Raw genomic sequence first — 20778 nt, 5'->3', positions numbered from 1 at the left:
GACAGAAGAAGGTCGGTGTTGGACAGAAGAAGGTCGGTGTTGGACAGAAGAAGGCCAGCGTTGGACAGAAGAAGGTCGGTGTTGGACAGAAGTGGTGAAAGTGTACTGTAGGCTGAGCTTCAGTTAGCTTTGACCACAAATGTCCTTCAGAGGGAGACTTTCTGCTGGAGGAAACGATGTGTGCATATATTTCTGAGTACCAACAGTCATCCCAACAATATCATCACAATACCTATATGGATATATTTGATCACAAGTATTGTGAGATTTGATTTTGTTGCCAAGTCCTAACATTTACAAAGAGCTTTAGATGAGATCTCAAAGTAAAGATATACACTGTGAGTTGGACTTTGGCCACATCGCCCAGCTGTACCGTCTAGAGCTGCCAGTTTGGGCCCAGATACATCTTTTTTCTTACACAACATAACAGTGCAAACATTTTCTCCTCAGCAGCTGCTTCAAAAGACCAGAATGCAAATATACAGACAAAACCTTAGCGATGAAGCAGAACAAGACTCAGTAAAGCATGGCGTTCACGTTCCAGACGTTTTCAAGAATCTCACTGGTTCTGTCAGTGAAAGCTCGGTTCGGATTCATCTGTGAGAGCATCTTAAGGAAACAACACCATTATATCTGCTCCGACCACAGTAACATAACACTGATTACCACTCATTCACCCTTTTTGTCCTCTTCGGGCACCCGTCACTCTGACAACAAGCCAGCTGCCGTCACCTTCTTCATGATAACCGAGCGCTTGATGAGCCGTGTGATTGGCTGTCTGCTTCAGCTCTAACTCTGTAAGTCTTATGATGATGGGAGGTTGTTTTCAACATGTGCACCGGTGGCCTAAAACACACACCGATGTGCTTTTAGGACAGGGAGGCTGCAGTAGTGACACCTCCGCTCCACAGTCACCTCTCAACTTTATCTCACACAGAGCAGACGCACAGTGTGACACACACACACACACACACACACTGATGTGTGTCAAAGGCCAAAACGAGAGGTGTCATTATAACACTGTGCTGTTAGCTTCACTACGCTGAGCTGTCAATCAGACTGTACAGAAAATGACAACAGAGGCCTGCAGGAGAGGAGACGGACCAGATAGCTCTCTGTCATGTCCTGCACATATACAGTAACACTGACTGCAGCGGGTCCAGATGTGTCCAATTATGTTCAAATCCATCAGAGTTCAAATCCATCGCAGTCATCTCGATCCAAGATTTGGTTTCAGACAGTAACTGTGCATCACAACTAGAACTGTGCAAACACTGATGTCCTGGTACTGTGGACATGCAACGGCACTGAAGACTAAATCCTGTGGGGAGGTTTTGCTTATGTTTTGTATAATTAAAATGAGGGTGGAAGAATACTGTAAATATATTTCTGTATAATGTAAAATATTTGTATATGTATGTATTTTAAGTTCCAGTGTGGGAGTGTGTGTGCAGGGGTTCACAAACACATTACTCAGGTCAGAGATCAGGAATGACTGACGATAACAAAACAGGCTGATACTTAATCAATTAATTAACATCACTTCTCTGACATTTCACAACTTTAATATTCAATTATTCAGGATGATTATACATAATTCAAGCCAACAAGGCTGCTAAACCTAGGCAGAGCTTAGGCACAGTGTTGCTTGTGTATTGAACACACTGCTGCTGCTGCTCTCTCTCAATCAAAGCAAAACAAAGGACATAAGTAGCGTGGTATCATGGGAGTTGTTGTCTTTATTGTAAAACAGCTACTAATGCAGATGAAACATCCACATGAAGGAAATTAGAGCCTGACCAATACATCTGTTGGCTGATATTAACCCATCATATCAGCATTTCTGTTGCTGATGTGCACTGAAGTGAAAAACACTTTAGTGATTATGATGCAGAAAAAGTCACAGCGATAGGTGACCATTGTTACCCTGAGAAAAACTTTGGATTTCTCAGTTTTTTTGGAAAAATTGGGATTATAAAACAATATAAATAACAGTTTTAATGGATGTATTAATAGTACATGCTGTCTCACTGGTGATGAGATGGTAATGAGACCTTTAATGGAGCTTTGGTTTACTTCCACCTGAGGTCTATTAGTCGTATATAAAGAAATTTTCTGGCACATCTCCAATATATCTCCTCATAAATAACAGCATCTCAGATGGAGAAGTTCAATATTCATGTAATTTCAATCCAGTTACATCGTCTAAGAAATGCACTCACAACCCAGACAGAAAGCAACATAAAGCCGCCTTGAATACGACTGCAAAGCTTTGTCCTCACACCACCCGGCCGACCACACACCAATTATCTGCAGTCTCGACTGAGACATCACAGGAAGAATCTCCCAAAATCAACCCAAAGAACAAGCGATCAACTAAAAACATCTTTCATTTCTTTCAATCATCAATATTTGAGTGTGGGATTTTCCCCTCAAAGAGCATTTCAAAGTATGTACAGCTGTTTTCTCTTCGCTGATTTTCACTCGTGTTTTATGGGAACTTTGAAGCGCTGGTGGATTCAGAATCTCTTTTTGTTTCAGCCATTTCCTCCTCTTGATTCTTAAACTTTAATTTAGTCTGTCTGTCCGTCTTCAGTCTCCTGTATCAAACTTTATTTAAATATAGTTTAATAATTCTCAGAGGACATTCAGCTAGGAGTGAATATTTCGCCCTCACTCTTTTTTTCGTCTCACATCAGTGTTTCTATCTCAGTTCAGGTCTTGTCTGTTGCCGTCGTTCTGCTGCATCATTTCAATCCTTCCTTCATCGTCTGTTTCTCTGAACCACTCCGTCTCTCACCATCTGTCCTCTGCTCCACTGATTTTACTGAGATTAGAGGATCACATTTACTTGTTTGGCTGACTTTACTGTAAAAAGCCGCCCTGCTCCAGTTCTCACCATGATGCATGATTTTTGGAAACACTGAAGAAAAAAAAAACCTTCATTTCTTCATGAACACAATCTGATCAGGCTCAAACATGAGTACATTATTTAAATCGCTGTTATATTACATGTCTGTAAGTCAACAAGGCTTTCCTGCTACACAGGAGTTACTCCCTCTCTGTGCGTCTGCATGTGCAACAGGGTGAGGCAGTGCAGCAGTGATCTGTCTCGTTCCACGCCGCCTTTACTACAATATCTCACACTTCTAATTTCTCTATTACCTCGTCTGCTCGCTCCTCCATCCTCCTGCTGTGACCTGGAAATCGGTCACAGCAGCCACACTGAAGGACATCTCAAATCCTAAAATGCTCCTCGAGGAGAAACGAGGCTGTCTGGAGGGAAAGAGGCGAGGAAGCAGAGGCGTTTCCTCTGTAGAAGTTTTTTTTTCGGCACACGCGACTGAAAGAGGCGAAACACAGCTGGATTATACAAAACAAGTGGAGGCAGGACTGTACAGATGCTCCTCTGTATTCATGAGTTGTATACTTTAATTTAAATGATCAGATGCGCAATTAAACTTTCTGCCCTTCAGTGTTTGTGTGTGTAGCGTCTCATAAGTCTGTTCTGACCTCGTTCTTTATGACCATCCACCTTCATATTATTTGTCACATTATACCAAAATAATATCTATGTTTGACAGTCCTGAAAGTACCGAGGCTGATTAAAAACAGATCTACAATCAGATGTTCAGCCTGCACATATATTAACATTGTTACAAATGTTTTGGTTTGTGTTAAGCGACTTCTTTGTGCCAGCACTGTGTGCAGGTTAAGCTGCTGTGGTACAGGAAGAAGTGCCTTCTGGTATTTTATTAAAGCTTTATTGAAAAGAATTAGTTTCCTGTGGATTTGTGTTGATGACGTCTGTATGTTTGCTCCATCTGTCTCTGCTCAATAATTCCTTTTCTGCATATTGACAAATAACACATCCTTCTCCAGACACATTAAATAAAACTGTGGTGTGCGTCTGAGTCATTCCAACATGTGACTGCTGCATTAATTCACAATGACGATAAAAGCAACATGTACTGTTTCATATTAAAATGTCAAACAACTGCACACTCAGAGACATTGAACCTCTTTATCTCAGCATCATATACGAGCACATACTGAACATCTGAGCTCTGCAGTGTCTGTCTGCATCCACTCAGCTGTGTCTCTGTCTCTGCAGAAAATGTCACTGCATTGTAAAGCTAAAGAAGCTGGACGAGGCCTCCTCCTACTGGATGTCTTTCCTGTCATTTCTCTCCGTTTGTCTTCACACACACACGCACAAACACACACACACACATGCACGTATACACACACAAACACACACTTGTCTGCACATTTCACAGCAAAGAAACGTCTCCCTCTGCGTTTATCCCCGTCTTCACATCCCTCCATCATTGTTCGGCTGTCACCACTCCCTCCCTCTCCTCCCGCCTTCCTGTTCGCACATCTATCCCGCCTACACACACACACACACACACACACACACACACACACACACACACACACACACACACACACACACACACACACACACACACACACAGGCAATCTTATCTACTTAGACATCAGCCTGTAAGTGACAGCAGAGAGAGAGAAAATTGAAGACGGAGAAACAATACAAACTACGTAGGAGACGGAAGGACGAGGCAGAAAATGAGAGACGAGCCGAGACAGAAGGAAAAGAGAGAGACAGACGGAGCAGTGAAGATATGGACGGAGAGAGAAGAGACAGTGGGAAGTCTAATCAGAGCGCTGTGGATGGAGGAGACATAGTTCCAGCTGATGTGATGTGTCTCTTCCTCAGCCTCAGTCTGAATTCATCCACCCTTTTCTTCTGGTCTTCACTTCCTCCCTCGACACCTCATTTCTCTCTTCTCCTCAAATCCAAATGTGCCTAATTGGCAGGACGATATCAAGGATTGGCAGGAATACAGTGATGTCAGTGTCACTGTAAGAGTGTAAGAACCAGGGCCGTCAAAGTTAATGTGATAATGCAAATTTAATTAATGCAAATTCCTCTTAACGCTGTTAAGTTTTTTGATGCGCGATTAACGCACGTTATGACCCTCGGCCCGCTCCGTAGTCTGGGATTTTTTTAGTCTACATGCTACACACTCTACTCTGGTCTCTCTCGCCCTCTTTCTCTCTCTCTCTCTCACACACACACACACACACACACCCAGCATGTCTAAATTCCCTGTGGCAGTGTGAAAAGGCCATGCACACACACACACACACACTGGAGAGAGAGGCTACACAAGTGAGGGTGTGTGTGGTCAAAAAAGGACACTAAAGACAGAGATGTAACCACATCAATACAGTGTACAGAGGACACACACGTTTACACCTGAGTGTGTGTGTGTGTGTGTGTGTGTGTGTGTGTGTCACTCTGCCTTTCTGCTTGGCTGCATTTGTCACCTCTTCAGGCCTCAGTGCCACCGAACATCCATAACTGAGAATTCAGCAAATCAACGTCAGTGTGTGTTCATCCATGTGTCACTGCATGGTGCACACACACACACACACACACACACAGACACACACACACACACACACACACACACACACACACACACACACACACACACACACACACACACACACACACACACGTTACTTGTGTTAACTCTACTGTATGTGTGTGTGTGTGAGAGTGTGGTGCCTGGACTGTGTGTTAATCTTTCCATATTGTGTGCGTCCATCCATACAGCTGTGTGACTCACTTCATTACAGTGCTGAGAGGTGTCAGTTTAACAAAGACAGACAGTGTTAATCTGATAAAATGTTCTATTACTGAATGATCTAATACGCAGTACAACAGGCTGAGTGCAGTGAATGATTTCTATTTATTCACTTGTATTCCAGTCATCAGGACAAAATGTGAGCAGTTAACGTTTCTGCAAACCACAGCTGTACCAGAATGTGACATTATATGCTCATTAGCTGACTCTCACATCAGGAGGTGGAGGTGACAGCAGTGGTGTTACTACAGCCAGAGACCTCAGCTCGAGTCACATCAGTGGATGTTTTTAAGGACATTTCCATAAGTTTTGTCTCATCAAAAGTGTTTTTTAAGGACAACTGCAAACATTTCCAGACATTTTTCTGGCAACCAAGTCATGACTCTTTGTCACGGGAGGTCGGACCATCTCCAACTCTGATTGTGGCGACCTAAACAGGTATTTTAAGCCAAAACCACGGTGTTTTCCTCAAACTAACCAAGTGGTTTTGTGCTTTAACCTGACCAGAGCAGAAGCACAGAGCCGAGACAAGAGAGAAATAGAAAATTCAACCTAATCAAATGTAAAGTTGCAACATCTTGCACTCTGTGGTAAAGCAGAGACGTACTTAGCTAACATTTATTCTGGTTATTGGGTTGTTCATTTCCTCTTTCATGATTTTTTCAACACAATGTAATGTGCATCACATTCATGAATGGTGCCTAATGAATCTTCTATTTGTCTTCTTCAGGGTTACCGTGTTACGATCGCACTACGACATGCTCAGCCTGTGGTAATCTCCCAGTTATTCCAGTCCATACAAGTGTATCTGGCCACTATAGACTGAAGTCACCTGTAAGTCACATCCTCTGGCATTTACAGTTACCACAGATATAATAGTTTTTACAATGCACACTTTAAGCTGGATAATTGCTTAGATAATAGTGGAGATCACATTTGGATGTGTCACCTAGTAGACAGACTATAAAAAATTCAATTTATCATATAATCTGGTATAGGTCGAGGTTATAACGATATTAATATTCTCAACTATTTCACAAGCAACACGCTCAACCCTGCGACTCATCTTCAGCTCTTTACCACCCCGTCTCAAAGTGTCAAAGTCTTTAAAACTGGAATAAACCGCAAGAAACACACAAACTACAAAGTAAAACCAAACGTAACGGCATCATTCTGTATGCGGAGTGACGCTGCAGCTCTCTCAGCATGAACACAAGAAACAAACACTTCAAGCTCATGTGAGACGCTTTACACATCTGAGGGGAGAAAAGGAATCAGGGTCCGACTCCATCTGTGTTTCAGTTCAGCAACAGCTCTCTCTAAAGGTGAACACACACACACACACACACACACACACACACACACACGGACACACACCAGTGAATGACATCATGTGGACATTCAGAGTGTCGTCCCTGCAAACATCACTGAGCATCTTTACCACACAGCAGCAGTAAGCTGAAGTCTTAGAGGGACGACCGTGAACTTCTTTAGAAACATGTACACAGAATTTTTGGCGTTACGGCAGGACATAAAACAGCTCTGTTGCACTTGGCTCTGAGTGCAAAACTCCAGAGACACGACAGACTTAAAGAAAAACCCTCTGTGCTTCTTACCACATAGAGCTGCTTCCACAGTAAGGCCCATTCCTGCAGCGTGGACGTCACCTCCGTAACAATGGGGTCTTCGAGAGGCACCACAGTCTCATGTGGCCTGCAGAGGACAGAGATGTGACAGAAGACGTGCTTTAATCACAAACACATTGATTGTACAGGATTCAGATGGACACAAAGAGCAACATGTCTGACATAAAACTGCATTCAACAGTAAGAGGAGCCCAGAAACAGAGAGAGAGACCCAGTAACCTGTTGACCTTGTTTGTCACCACAGAACTCGGTCCATTGTGCTGCTGCGTTACATACGGTTAGGCTTCAACAATGGTGAGTTAAAGTGAATTGTGTTGAGGCGCGTCAGAGTAACAGAAGTAGAGCAGCCCGTCCACAGCGACCCACAACGTGCTGGTTTAGCAAAGACAGTCCAGTAAACAGCAGAGGACAGTCCAGCCTGACGTGGGTCTGTCCATGTGTGATTAATGAACACAAACGTTCTCACAACATCATCATGGCTGACTGAATGTAACTGGGACATGTGTGCGCACTCATTAACTCCAAAAACATGAAACTGACGACTTCACCTGCTCCTCGTATGAATTCATTAGATACGACTTCACAACCGTCACAGCTCTGACACTCAGACAGAGACACTGCAGATAAAGTCTGATAGAAGACTGACAGCTGTCGGGAGCCTCGCTGTCTCTTTCTTATTTTCTACTTGTTATATATTGTAGTAAAAAATGCACAACATGCTCTTATTTTTATTATTCTGTATTTAAATTTCTCTTTGCTGCTACATTACTATTGTAGAACAGAGCAACCGTCCCTGACCCAAATTCCCCTCCTGGATCAATAAAGGATTTCTGATTCTGATAAATTAAAGAGGAAACCGACAAGTTCTGGCTTCTCCAACTGGTTTTATTGTTGACTTCGCTGTAGCAAAGACACCCGGATCATTTCTGTTTTCCTCAGAGCAGCAGCGACCAACAGTCAGCCTTCGTTTCCCCGGGAGACTTCGTGCCCGTCGTCAGACAGAAGTGCAGATTTAGGGAACCAAACTAAACATCCTAATCTATAGACATCACATTGTGTAATGTTTTTAACACATACAAAAAGCTACCACATTACTCCGATCCTTGCTGCCCTTCACTGGTTAACTATAAGTCGTAGTATTGATGACTGAGATAAGACTTTACTGTTTGTTTGTCTCCCTGTGAGCCTGATCGCTGCTTCAGATCCTTTAAACGTTTAATCTTCTTTTCTTGTCCTAAGTTTTTTTTTAATTATTATTTGAGATGATCACAGCATCTTTCAACCATCCAACCTGACCGGCCAGATCTCCTCAGGGAGGAGGAGAGTCGGATGAGAGTCATGCTAATCCAGCTTGGTCTAAGGCTGCTCCGGGCTCAGGTCCAGTCACAGGAAATGATTTAACATCATCATCCCCCTCTTGTTTCTGTTTACAATCACCCCGACACAGATTCAACACATCCACTACGTGTTCATGTGTATTTGTACATAAATAACTGTATAAATGTTCTGTGTTATGTGTCGCATGAAGGAGCTTATTAACTTTCATGTGGTTATGCAACCCTGTGTTGTGTAATGACCAATAAATTACCTTCCACTATCTGTACAACCTTTAACAGGACGTACTGACATGTTGAATATCCAGAACATTAGATAAAGAGAAGTGGTGAAATCATAATGTTTATATAATAACACCTATAAATATAACTTCCTCAGTGAGTTACGGTCAAACCCTCCCAATGTTTCCAGACTGAGTCAACTCCTGCACCACCTGAAGAAAAGCACCTCCGTCACCTCTCTAACCCTCTCCTCTCGTCTCCTCTCTCGCCTCCTCTCTCCTCTCCTCTCTCCTCTCGCCTCCTCTCTCCTCTCTCCTCTCTCCTCTCTCCTCTCTCCTCTCTCCTCTCCTCTCTCGCCTCCTCTCTCCTCTCCTCTCTCCTCTCCTCTCTCCTCTCGCCTCCTCTCTCGCCTCCTCTCTCGTCTCCTCTCTCGCCTCCTCTCTCGCCTCCTCTCTCCTCTCTCCTCTCTCGCCTCCTCTCTCCTCTCTCCTCTCGCCTCCTCTCTCGTCTCCTCTCTTGTCTCCTCTCTCGTCTCCTCTCTCGTCTCCTCTCCCGTCTCCTCTCTCCTCTCCTCTCTCGTCTCCTCTCTCACCTCCTCTCTCCTCTCTCCTCTCCCCTCTCGTCTCCCTCCCTGATACATCTTCTTGAACATGAGGGAGTTGTTCGCTAAAACTGAGAGCTGAGTCACTGTCTCAGCCCTGGAGTCAGGAATATTAGAGCACCTCTCCCTCTCTCCCCGTGCCACCCCTCTTCTCCTCCCTCGCTCGCTCGCTCGCTCGCTCTTGGTTTTCCCTCTGCCTCTCATGTCTTCTCTCCTTTCTCCCTCTCTGTCTCATAACTGATTAATTAATAAAAGCAGTGTGCCAGATTAGCTCATCTCCCAGCTGAGCCTTAGCTGGCGGCCGCCTGGTGATTTCACCCACATTAGTTACACTTGTATCTCAGACGCTTCTCCTCCTCTTCTCCTCTGTTCTGCTTTTCACTCAATCTAATCTCTCCCTCCTTTTCTCCTCCCTCCTTCTGTTCCTCCTCAAGTTTTCTCTTTGTTCTGGCACACTTCCATCTTCCCTCTCTGTTTATCCTCCACCTCTCTTCTTATCAGTCTCCTCCTTGTCTCATGTCCTCCATCTCTCCCATCTCTTCTTTCCCTCTTATCTCTCCAGACGTCTTTCTTCTTGCTCCTTCACCTTGCCTAACCTCTCTCATCTAGTCTTTCTTCTTTTTGGTCTTCTGCCCCGAGCTGACACTTCTGTCCTCCATCAGTTTGAAGACACTTCTGCTCCATCGTTATATTTCTGTCTCCTCCACCCCGCCAGTCTCATCTCATGTCTTTCCCTCCAAGAAGAAAATGTTTGCATCGAGAATTACAAACACTTTTTCCGTCTCTCTCTTTTTAACGAAGAAAAGTGATTTTGAGAACTTATTTTCGTCTTTACTTGGTTCACAAAATAATTAAAGCCCACAGCTGCTTGAAAGGCTTGAAAGCTGGTTATTATTCTGTCTTTTGGATTCTTTAACCAGTTTTATAAAAAGCACCAAAAATCCAGTCAGAGGAAAAGAAAAAGTAAAGATAGTGTTAAAATATGACTTTGTTAAAAGTGCAAGTCACCCATATTATTATTATTATTCGAGTAAACATATCTGATGTTCAACGTCCTCACATCTCAACAGTGATTTCATGTCAATAAATCAATATCAAAGTACATTATACATACATAGATGTGTAGTAATTCTGTATACTCTACATTGACATGTTATCAGCCTGTCTGATTATCAGATGTGACAACAATTTTTTCTGATTATTGGAATCAATGTTTTTTTATCGAATTGCCAATAAACCCTCACACAATCAAAGATACACGTACAGTTGGCTACAAGTCGTCTGGACAATATAACAAACATGCACAACGAGTAGCAAAGGGGTTTTACTGCAATTCTTGGTAACTAAAGTACTCCAACAAGTTACTTTTCTCAGTAGATAACACAGTAATGTAGCGCTTTACTTTTTAATGGCAGTAATCTTGCAAAGTAATGAGTTACTTTACTTACTACGATCAACATTTGTTAAACGTTTGAAGGATCATCTTCATCAACACATCTGACCAACTCTTCAACTGCACTTCAACTATATCACAACACTTTCAGTCGTTTTAATCCACATGAACAAACAGCTAATGTTGTCGTCTTCCTGTGAAGACAGGCTCAAAATGTTTCACTTTGCCGGTGCAGAACCGCTCCTTATGCTGCACACCTGCATGGAAATAACTGAAACGGCAAAATGAAACAGATCCCAGGTCAGTGGAGCCTCTAATCGGCCCTCAGGGAACACCAGCCTCACAGGAGGAAGTCTGTTTAACGTTCCTGAGAAGTTTGAAGTCTGAACCGTTCATCTGATTTCCCTTTATTCAGAACAGCATGTGTCTTAATGTGTTTGTTCAACATGTAACTGAGTTTACTGTCTGCCTGAATGCAGCGTGCGTGTGTGTGTGTGTGTGTGTGTGTGTGTGTGTGTGTGTGTGTGTGTGTTCGCAGGTTTATTCGTCTGTGATCCTGAAGTGCGGGGGTGCGTCCTGATATTTATAAATGTCATCTCTGAGTGTTTTTATCCTGCAGACAGCGGGCAAAGCGTTTCTTCACAACGTCCTGACAACCTGACGCAGTGTTGAATCTGGAGGCTGCTGCACATCAGTGTGTCCCTGGGATGAACACAGCGCTGCTCGCTGGGCCGACTCAGCAACAACAATTCAAAATCAATAAAACACATCTCTCTACATGTTGCACTGCAGCGTAGATCTCACTGTGATGATTCAAACTAACGAGGTCCTGAAGATGACAGGCAGCAGGACGGTGATTCATTTAAAGTTGTTTTTGTCAAACACGTTATGAGTGGAGACGTTGTTCAGATTGAGAAGGATCCCTCCTTAACGAACATGTTCAGAGAGACATATTCACCACAGAAGAAGAGAACGATTGTGCTCATTGGCTGATGCTCTGTGCTGCTGGGCAAGTTGTGTGTGTGTGTGAGGTGTCAGCTGGCTTGTAAGAGGAAGTTGAATATCTCGACACTGTCTGAAACATTTTGGCTTATTAAAGACGTGAGAGACAGAACCTGGAGAGCTACAGACAGGTGAGACTGGTGAGGCCTGATGTGATACCTGTGGACAGGGTTAGAGTAAAGTTACATTATCAAGGATTATTGGAAAGTAATAACAATGTTTCAGTACACAGACCTTCATCAGGATATTTTAAAATATAATAATAAATATGAATAATATTACAGAACATAACCTGAGAAAGGTCTGCGTGCTGAAACACGGCTGGTAAATGTCTCTGTGTGCAGGTGAACACAGTGTGCTGGAGGCTTTTGTTCTGACTTTGTCGACCTTCAGTCTTCTCCTACGCACCTGTCGATCCACAGCGGTGCAAAAGTTTTACTCCAAAAACATATTTTTTTCACCCTGGAGTAAGAGTTCACTCTGGATGTGTAAAGATCAGCAGATCACTGCCTTTCTGTCCTGACAACTGCCTCATAGACGTTCCAACTCTCCTTTAAAAAGAAACGGGGATAACAGCTCGACTTTCGGCTTCTGCAGGCGAGAGTTCATTGACCAAAAATAAAGATTCGGGAGTTCAACGAAAAATACCAGCCTTCAAAAATAAACAACTAAAGATGGAAATTCAGTTTGTTACAAAGTTCAGTTTCTCAAATCTATCCAGAGTAAACCCTCTTCCAGAACAAATCAACAACGGATCTCTGAAAAAGAAAATCAGCCCAACATCTCTGACTGAGTTTCCTCTGACACCAGTCCGTCTGGAGCTGCAGGCTGATCGCAGGTCCTGCTTTTGATTTCAGTGATTAAAATGACTCTCATATAGTTTATAATGATTTTAAACTGTGTGGTTTTTTACTTGTTAAATAGTTTTATTTGATTCAGCCTGATTTCCTGTGACGACGGCTGCTGTGGCCTGATTTTAAAACAAAGCCACAACAAGACGTGAAGTATGCTCTCGCTCTCTCTCTCTCTCTCTCTCTCTCTCTCTCTCTCTCTCTCTCTCTCTCTCTCTCTCTCTCTCTCACACACACACACACACACACACACACACACACACACACACACACACACTCCCTCAGAACACACACACGCTACTTTCAGACCCACTTGGTCAACAGTCCTTAACTATATTTGTCATCAGCACCAGCCGCCCGGCTTCAGTCTGTCTTTGCCCTGGAGGTCTACTTGAACCAGTAAAGGATTCACTAATTCCAATTAATTTACTCTCCCTGCCTTTAATTAAAAAACTCTTATGCAAATCGAGACACGCTCTGTAACTCTGATTAATCTGAAGTTAAAAAAAAAAAACGCTTTTTCCAATCATTATGCAAATGTATTAAAATATGTACTCTTGAACTTGGAAGGGAATCAGAAACGAGGAGGTTCATACCTTATTTAGAGAGAATGGCTCTGAAAACAACTGATCCCAACAGAAAACCATATTTCATCAAATTAGCCCCTAAATGGCTTCAGAAGAAGAAAAGGCCTCCCAGCAGTGTGGAGGATAAAGTTTACTCCCGGATAGAAGAGAGCAACTTCTCTTCTTCTGTCTGAGACGATCAGATCAGTGCTTCGTGATTTAACGGACGTTCAGTACATACAACATGACAATAAGAGAAATGGACTCATATCCTGTGTTCTGTTCACTCGGCGCTACGTTTACTGTCACTTTGACTTCTTTTTCACAGTTTGACATCAACACGAGTTCACTGGAGGAAAATGAACAAAAGGCGGTCGTGTTTGTGGTCTACAGAGGCCTGCGAGGTTCACAACTGATTGGATTCTTTCAGTTTTCAAAGAAAAGGCAAAAACAGGAGGCAACTGAGTGATAATCTGACAAAAGGATCAGGCTGAAGGGGCTCGTTCATCTTGAATTCAGGACTGATGACTTATTCTTCCTCTCCGCCGACCTTTAGCAGCTCTGTCAGTGTTGACTCATTACGCTAGAGGCTGTGTTGAGGATCATACTGTGCATCAAAGTTTGGTTAAACGTCTTTCAGCTTTCTAAGTTTCTCAGCCTTTCTTCACCGGAGCTGTTTGTAGATATGAAGTGACCTTTGACTGAGAGAAGAATCTAAAAGCAGTAGATCAGAGTCACGTGTCACGTTTCTCATCTCTTCAGTGGGACCGGTCGTGCAGCATCGACTCGTCGACCATGTAGTTTCCTCCTCTGGACCGATGGCTGATGTTTGTAGCCGAGCTTCTTCTGCTGTTCATGTTCAGTGGATCATGTATTTCTCTGAAAAAGTCACTTTTGCTTCAGTGTCCTCCATTATGATTTAACAACCGTTCTGTTTACTCCACATATTCAGTAAATAAATGATAGGACAAGAGGATAATATTATAATAAATGGCTGTAACCTACTGAGAAAAGGTCAGATGAAGACAATAAATCATATGGAAGTCTTAAACAACCAAGTTCACATCTTAAATAAAAAAGACTTTACTCTCTGAGGTTCTGCTCGAGTTCACAGTGAAAAGAAAAAAAGATCAGACCAAATTTTCACTGCCTTTTTTTTTATTCTGTTGAACTCAAAGACAAAATAAATTTAAAATTGGGACTTTAATGAGTCGGACAGAAACTTCAGGCTGTCCTGAATCCAACGATGTGTGGCACATAGCAGAGAAAACTAAATAAGTTTCTAAGGGTGTTCTGGGTCCTTGAGGCTTAAAGTGAATACAAATTCTTCAGCAGAGTAAAATGGTCTCATAACCCACTGGACCGGTGGCTGGACTGGACTGGCAGTTTGTGACAGTAAGAGACATTTTCTGACAATCAGGAGTTACTTCTGAGTTTTATTCTGGATGTATGAGGTCTACTGTACGTAACACTTTGTGTTGGAGCAGGAAGTGACGACAACACATTGAAGAGGAGAGCTCACATTTGAGGACGGCAGCCCACAAACCATCAGACAGAGACAGGTCCTGTCCTGTTCACAGCACATCTTAATCTCTAGATTAAAGGAGACGTTTCAGCTCTGATCGACTCCTTCTTTGCCATATTTAAAAGTTAAGATATACAGTATCAGGTCTTCTCTTTCTCTGTTAAAAGACAAACTTGTGGCTGCTCACCATCGTGATTTAAAACAAGTGAGGTACTAAAGTCTGAGTTAAGACAGGATGACAGGAAAGGAAGTAAAAGAGAAGTTGAACTCACCCTCGGTTGGTGACGATGGCTTTCTTCAGATGAATGTAGCTGGCTGGGAAAACTCCCTGAAGAGACAGAGACAGAAACAACAGCTGAGCCAGACAATTAAAACAATGACATCTTCCACCGAGACGACCGAGTGTCTCAGCTTTACTGTGAATTCACACAAACACAACATGTTCACATCGTGTTTGCACCGTATGCCTTTTAGCTCTGACATCTCCAGGAAGTCCTGCTGTCAGGTCACTGACTCACAACCAGTGTTGTCAGGGAAACACTGCACCTCGTTCAAACACTTAAAAAGAAAGAAACTGTCACAATTATTTTTTCAGGACCGGTCACTGGCGAGCAACACCAAAGTCCTCGAGTCAACTTTTTAACAGAGGAAGAGGAGGAAAGTGAGAAGCATCCCGGCAGAGAGCTCCTGTCCTTCATCACGAGAGCCATCGACCCTCTCAGCTCTGCAGAGTGACGGAGGAGACCCGGCCTCAGATGTTGACATGAACTGTGTGACCTCGTCTACGTGTCTGGTTTACTAAGTACTTTTAATGTTGTTTCTTGTGTTTTGGTTTTCCATCCTACTGGACAATAAGAACAGATTATATATATTTATATTATTATTTATTCTGGTCTGTTCCCAGAATGTATTTTATATCAGGAACCGTAGCTGTGGTTAGATGGAGCCTTAGATTCTGATTATAATCTGTCTAAAAGTCCAAACAGAATAAAAAAGCTCCATCTAAACATCTCAATCAGTCCTTTAAACCTTTTTACAAACCAATCGAAATAAAAACTGTCCCATGTAAACGATATAACCGGATTATTCTCCTGCTGCAGCGGCTTCTCAGGTGAACTGGTCGACTGTGGAAACTCTTGATACAAACGACGGCAGATTTCCTTCTTCAGGACAGGAAGCCGATCAAACACGCGCCACGAGAGATAAGATATCTGACCAGGAGGAGGAACGCATGACGTAACATCTCTGCGCCGGTCACACAGCTCCTCTGATTAAATCTGTTGTTGCATGTAAACAGCAAACCCGATTAATCCCATCCCATGTTCACAGCTCTGAATCTCACAACACACAACATCCTGTAGCTGCTGCGAACAATCAATCCTCTCTGAATCTCCTGATTTTAGCACAACATGGATAACTGGCAGAAAACAGATGGATGGACTCTCAGCCCTTATTTTATCAGTGAACTCAGTAACTTTACAGTCTGCTGTGCTGAAGGAAGCGGCAGCAGGATCATCAGGATCCAGCCTCTTTGTCTGTGGCAACATTTGAAGGTGGAGGACAAAGCGACCGAATGACCTCGTCGTCCCTTGACAAAAAGGTTTGTTAAAACTTATTTTACACATATTATATTCAATGTAAAGCACCCTCCACTGCTCCCAGACCTGTGACACAAACAGACAGAACAAGCTAAAAACATGTAGAGTGAAGACGACCCGACCTGCACAGCTCTGCCACAAAACATGCTCTGTGTCTCAGATGTGCATCGATCAATAATTCACGTCAGGTGAAGGTTTTAATGGAAGGTGCTCGCATGCCAGGCAGCTCGCTTCATGGCTTTTAATATGACTGCAGTGCTTCACAGAGCAGAAACAGCAGAGCTACATGTACATGTTATTTGGGGTTTTTTGTCACTTTCTGAAAATGTATAATATCTGAAACCAAAGGCGGACTGGATTATAATTCAAGACGTGAGTTTGAAAAAAAAGTCTCTGCAGTTTTAAGAATAAGTCAATCACACTTCCATCATTAAGGCAATGAACATTCATCAGGACGCTCAGTAGCCAGGTGGGAACTAACAAAGTGAGACACTCAACTATCAACTATCTTTGTGGTGCGTTCAGGAACAGCTGGGACAAATCCTACTGATTCTACCTTTAACTTTAATAGTCTTTGAATGATATTAATATGACGTGAGCTTCAGTTAGCTTTGACCACAAATGTCCTTCAGAGGGAGACTTTTTACTCTGATACTCTGAGTACATTTCAGAGCCTGTACTCTATTACTTTTACTGGAGTAAACAAGTTGAATCAGTACTACTACTTTTACCAGTGTGGACTTTTAACACCTCTGGTTCCATTTTTCTTTTAATAAACATCTAAAATTATTGTGTCAAAGCTGATCTGGGTATGAAAGCAGTATGGAATATTCATGTATTTTAAGGTATTGTATTCAAGTGAGAATTTCCAGTATCGTGACGACATTACATGTAAGTTTCACACAGAACTTTTTCAGCTACTTTCAATTGAGTTTATTTTCTCTTTAATGTTGCAAAACAACAGATGTGAGCCGCTGCGTTCACCGCAGGTCTCTGACAAGACAATCAGTGCCTCTGCAGCATGTGTGGCTCCCGGTGTGATGCTGCCTTCACTGATTCAGTGTAAAAGTAAGTGTCACGTTGAGCTCTGCTGGATATCTCGATCTGACGTGAAGCGATTCACTCCAGCTCCTCCTACTCTATCTTTACTTCCTCTAATGGAGAAGTAATCTGGTACTTTGTGTTAGATATACTGTAAGTGTAGCCGGTGCAGACGTCCACAGAGACAACGTCACACATTCATATTCCACAACATGATCCAGTGAGGAGGGAGTGTGTGTGTGTGTGTGCGTGTGTGTGTGTGTGTGCGTGTGTGTGTGTGTGTGTGCGCGCGTGTGTGTGTGTCCTCTCTGCGCTCTGAAAGCACAGCCTCCGGCCGTCAGGAAAGAGAGTCCCACTGTGCCTTCATGCATAATAACCCTGCCATCTTTTAGGCAGCGTTTTTAGCTGCTTGTGCTGTCGACAGAGATGTACTCTGCTGCGCCTGTCAGGAGACCTTTTAGGGTCAAACATCGCATGATAAAACACAGTGGAGCACCACCCCCTGTTATTTAAGTGTGAATGTATTTTTGGAGGAGACAAAGAGGGTGTCGGGGAGAGAGAGCGTCTGTAAAGACGGGAGGAAATGAGAACAATGGTGCTGAGGAGAAACAGAGTAACTCTGGTTAGCCATGCGTTTGACAGGAGCGGTTCAGAGGTGGCGGGCCCGCCTCCAGGGAGCTCGCTCAATTACCTGTCTGCCCAGAGCCACAAACATGGACAGTTTTAAACGTCCTCTTTATACTTTATACTCACAACTTTGCCCCGGTGATCCATTCCTAAAACTCTTCACCACATGAAGAGGGAAACAGCATGATTACCTTTCACTGCACTACATTTATTTATCACTGGCTGATCTCTTCAGATTAACATTTGTCCCAACTTTATTGGAGTCATGGTCGTGCGACTGTTTAAAGGCCTGAAGCATCACAGCCGGATCAAGAACCGTTTGTTTAAACTCTTTTATTTTGAAAATGTCTTATGGTGCTTTTTAAAATTTGTTTTACCCTGGTGAGAATAAATGTGACTGTACATTAAATGTTTTTTTCCCCAAGGAAAAGGTACTGCATCTCTTAATGAAGCTTTTTGAAAAAGACATCAGGTCAAAATGTGACAAGCCTGGTTTAAAGAATACAAACATCAAAAGTAATAAGTCATATAACCTGTTGCAGATGATTTAAAGAGTTCTTTGTCTTGTTCATTATGACCCGACTTTCATATCAGGAGGTGGAGGACTGCAGTTCAAGACTGTTTCAACATTTGTAAACGTGACACCACTGGACAATTTTAAAGAGACCCTGTGACATAAACCAGCTGTTTACATCACAACATGATCTTCTCCCAACTTTAACCAAGTGTTTTTGTGCCTGAACATGACCAGAGCATAAATACAGCTGAAAGAACCAAAAGAAACATGAAGTTGAAACATATCTGTGGTTTGCAGAAACATGTACTGCAGAGATTCATTCTGGTGATTAAGTTTGATAAATTCAATAAAAACCAAAGAGTGTAATACTGTATACTCGTCCCCTTTAACAGATCTGAGGAACCGCGAACAAACTATCTCAAAGTAAGTTGCTTTTCTTCAGCAGAAGAGACGGAGACAGACGGGGAGGAGGAGAGTCCAGACTGATTTAGACTGAAGGTTAGAGGAGTCAGACTCTCCATTAAGACGGACTGAATGTTGGAGTTGGTGGGATGTTGAATAATTTACAGCAGCAGTGAAAAGCAACACCCACATTAGACTTTGGAGACGGGACTGAAAGCCTCAGTCAAACATGATGGACTCGTCTGGACTCTCAGCCGTGATCAACCTCATCTGGAGTTAATCTGAAGATGGAGGAGCAGCTGAGGATGATCTCTGATCCAAACTTCACATCTTTCAACTGTTTGCTTGTGTTCTGTTGAATCCAAGGCGACAAATACTGCAAACGTGTTAATACAAAACTGTGTTCATGTATACGAAGCATTTTAAGACGCACATCTTCCTCCACACTGATGTTTACTGCCTGAGACATTTCTCCTCAGGTTTTTAAAGTCCACCTTTTTCCTTTTGTTAGCGGGTCGAAACACATCGTACAGTTTCAGTTCGACTCTCCTTGTTTTCTTCTGCTCAAACAAAATCCCTTCAGTCATGCAGATGTGAACTTTATAATGAGGCCTCGCAGGAGTCTGACGTCCCTCATTTCAGTGATCAGCGAGGTGGAGGCAGCTAACCACGGCTGATGAATACGTTGTGTTTACTGTAAGTAACAATCCATGAAATTAAACGTGTCAGATCCGTGTTATTTTTCACAAAGCCCTGGGAATCTTGGACACTGCATGACGCAGTATATTAGTGCATAAATTGGAATTCAAGCCAATATTGTTTAGATGAACAGATGCACATTTACACACAATCAGACGTATGGACAATAGACCCCATCAGTGGTGCTCGGGCTGTTTAGCTGGATAATAAACCATTATGATATGTGATGGGATTTGTCGTCTGGACGATTGTAGGGAACAAACAATCGTCTGTGATGAGTCTGATCAACGGTGAACATCTGTTAGGAGAAGAAGTGAGGTGGGTGTGTTATGTCTCTCTTCAGGCTTCCTCTCCATCTTTGTTTAGTGTTTCTGATTTCATACTATTGAGTGGTGGTCAATGGAGCGGCGTGCTCCCTGCAGTGTTATCAGAAAAACTCTGCTAACGTAGCTCCGCGTATCTGCTTATAAACACATTTAAGTTTCTTTAAATTCTTCACTATAAACTCTGCCAACATGCATTTATATGAAAGCTTTTATCACAAAGCAGCGAACCCAGGGAATGCTGGGTTTTCATCACACGACTCCTGAAGCAGCTGAAAGCGAACATGATGAAACAGCTAAATAAAGCAGATATCTGAAAGTACAAACAGCAGAGGAAGTGAAGAGAGTCGGTCAGAAGCAGAGCATGTGAGTGTGGGTGAGCGGAAGGAAGTTGGACGGAGCACAGTGTCTTTTTTAAAAAGTTGGAGCGTCGCCTTATCTCCCGCTCCATCCTGCTATAATTTCACTCCGGTACCGCTCACGCCATGAATCCAAAGCATGCCCGACCATGAAATAAGTCATTTCTGCTTTGGAAAATGTGGTGTTGGTTGCTCAGTTATTTTAGATTGCAGGCTACAGTTTCAGGTAAAACATTTTTTAAATTTTTTTAAAGCGAGCGTTGAGCGATAATGAGCAGCTTTGAGCCGGGGGTACCAACAGCTCCAGAAACTCTCACCCCTCCGCTCCGCTCACATGATCTGGTCCGAAGCTAAACATGAACTGAGAGCTGAACACATTTAAAATAAAAACATC

At 42.9% G+C, this 20778-nt stretch overlaps 1 protein-coding gene across 1 annotated transcript in view; it reads right to left on the bottom strand.

The window, feature by feature from the left end:
* Positions 1 to 20778, bottom strand: part of LOC140998281 (dedicator of cytokinesis protein 3-like) — a 192382-nt gene that overhangs the window by 78320 nt on the left and 93284 nt on the right. Inside the window, exons 4-5 of the mRNA XM_073468510.1 lie at positions 15091 to 15146; positions 7295 to 7391 (exon numbers count right to left, since the gene is read on the bottom strand). Of these exons, the coding sequence (XP_073324611.1) occupies positions 7295 to 7391; positions 15091 to 15146 (153 nt within the window). The remainder of the gene's footprint in view (positions 1 to 7294; positions 7392 to 15090; positions 15147 to 20778) is intronic.

Source organism: Pagrus major, chromosome 6, assembly GCF_040436345.1.
Source record: "Pagrus major chromosome 6, Pma_NU_1.0".
NCBI classification, from domain to species: Eukaryota; Metazoa; Chordata; class Actinopteri; order Spariformes; family Sparidae; genus Pagrus; species Pagrus major.
This window is presented reverse-complemented; position numbering and strand designations above follow the sequence as displayed.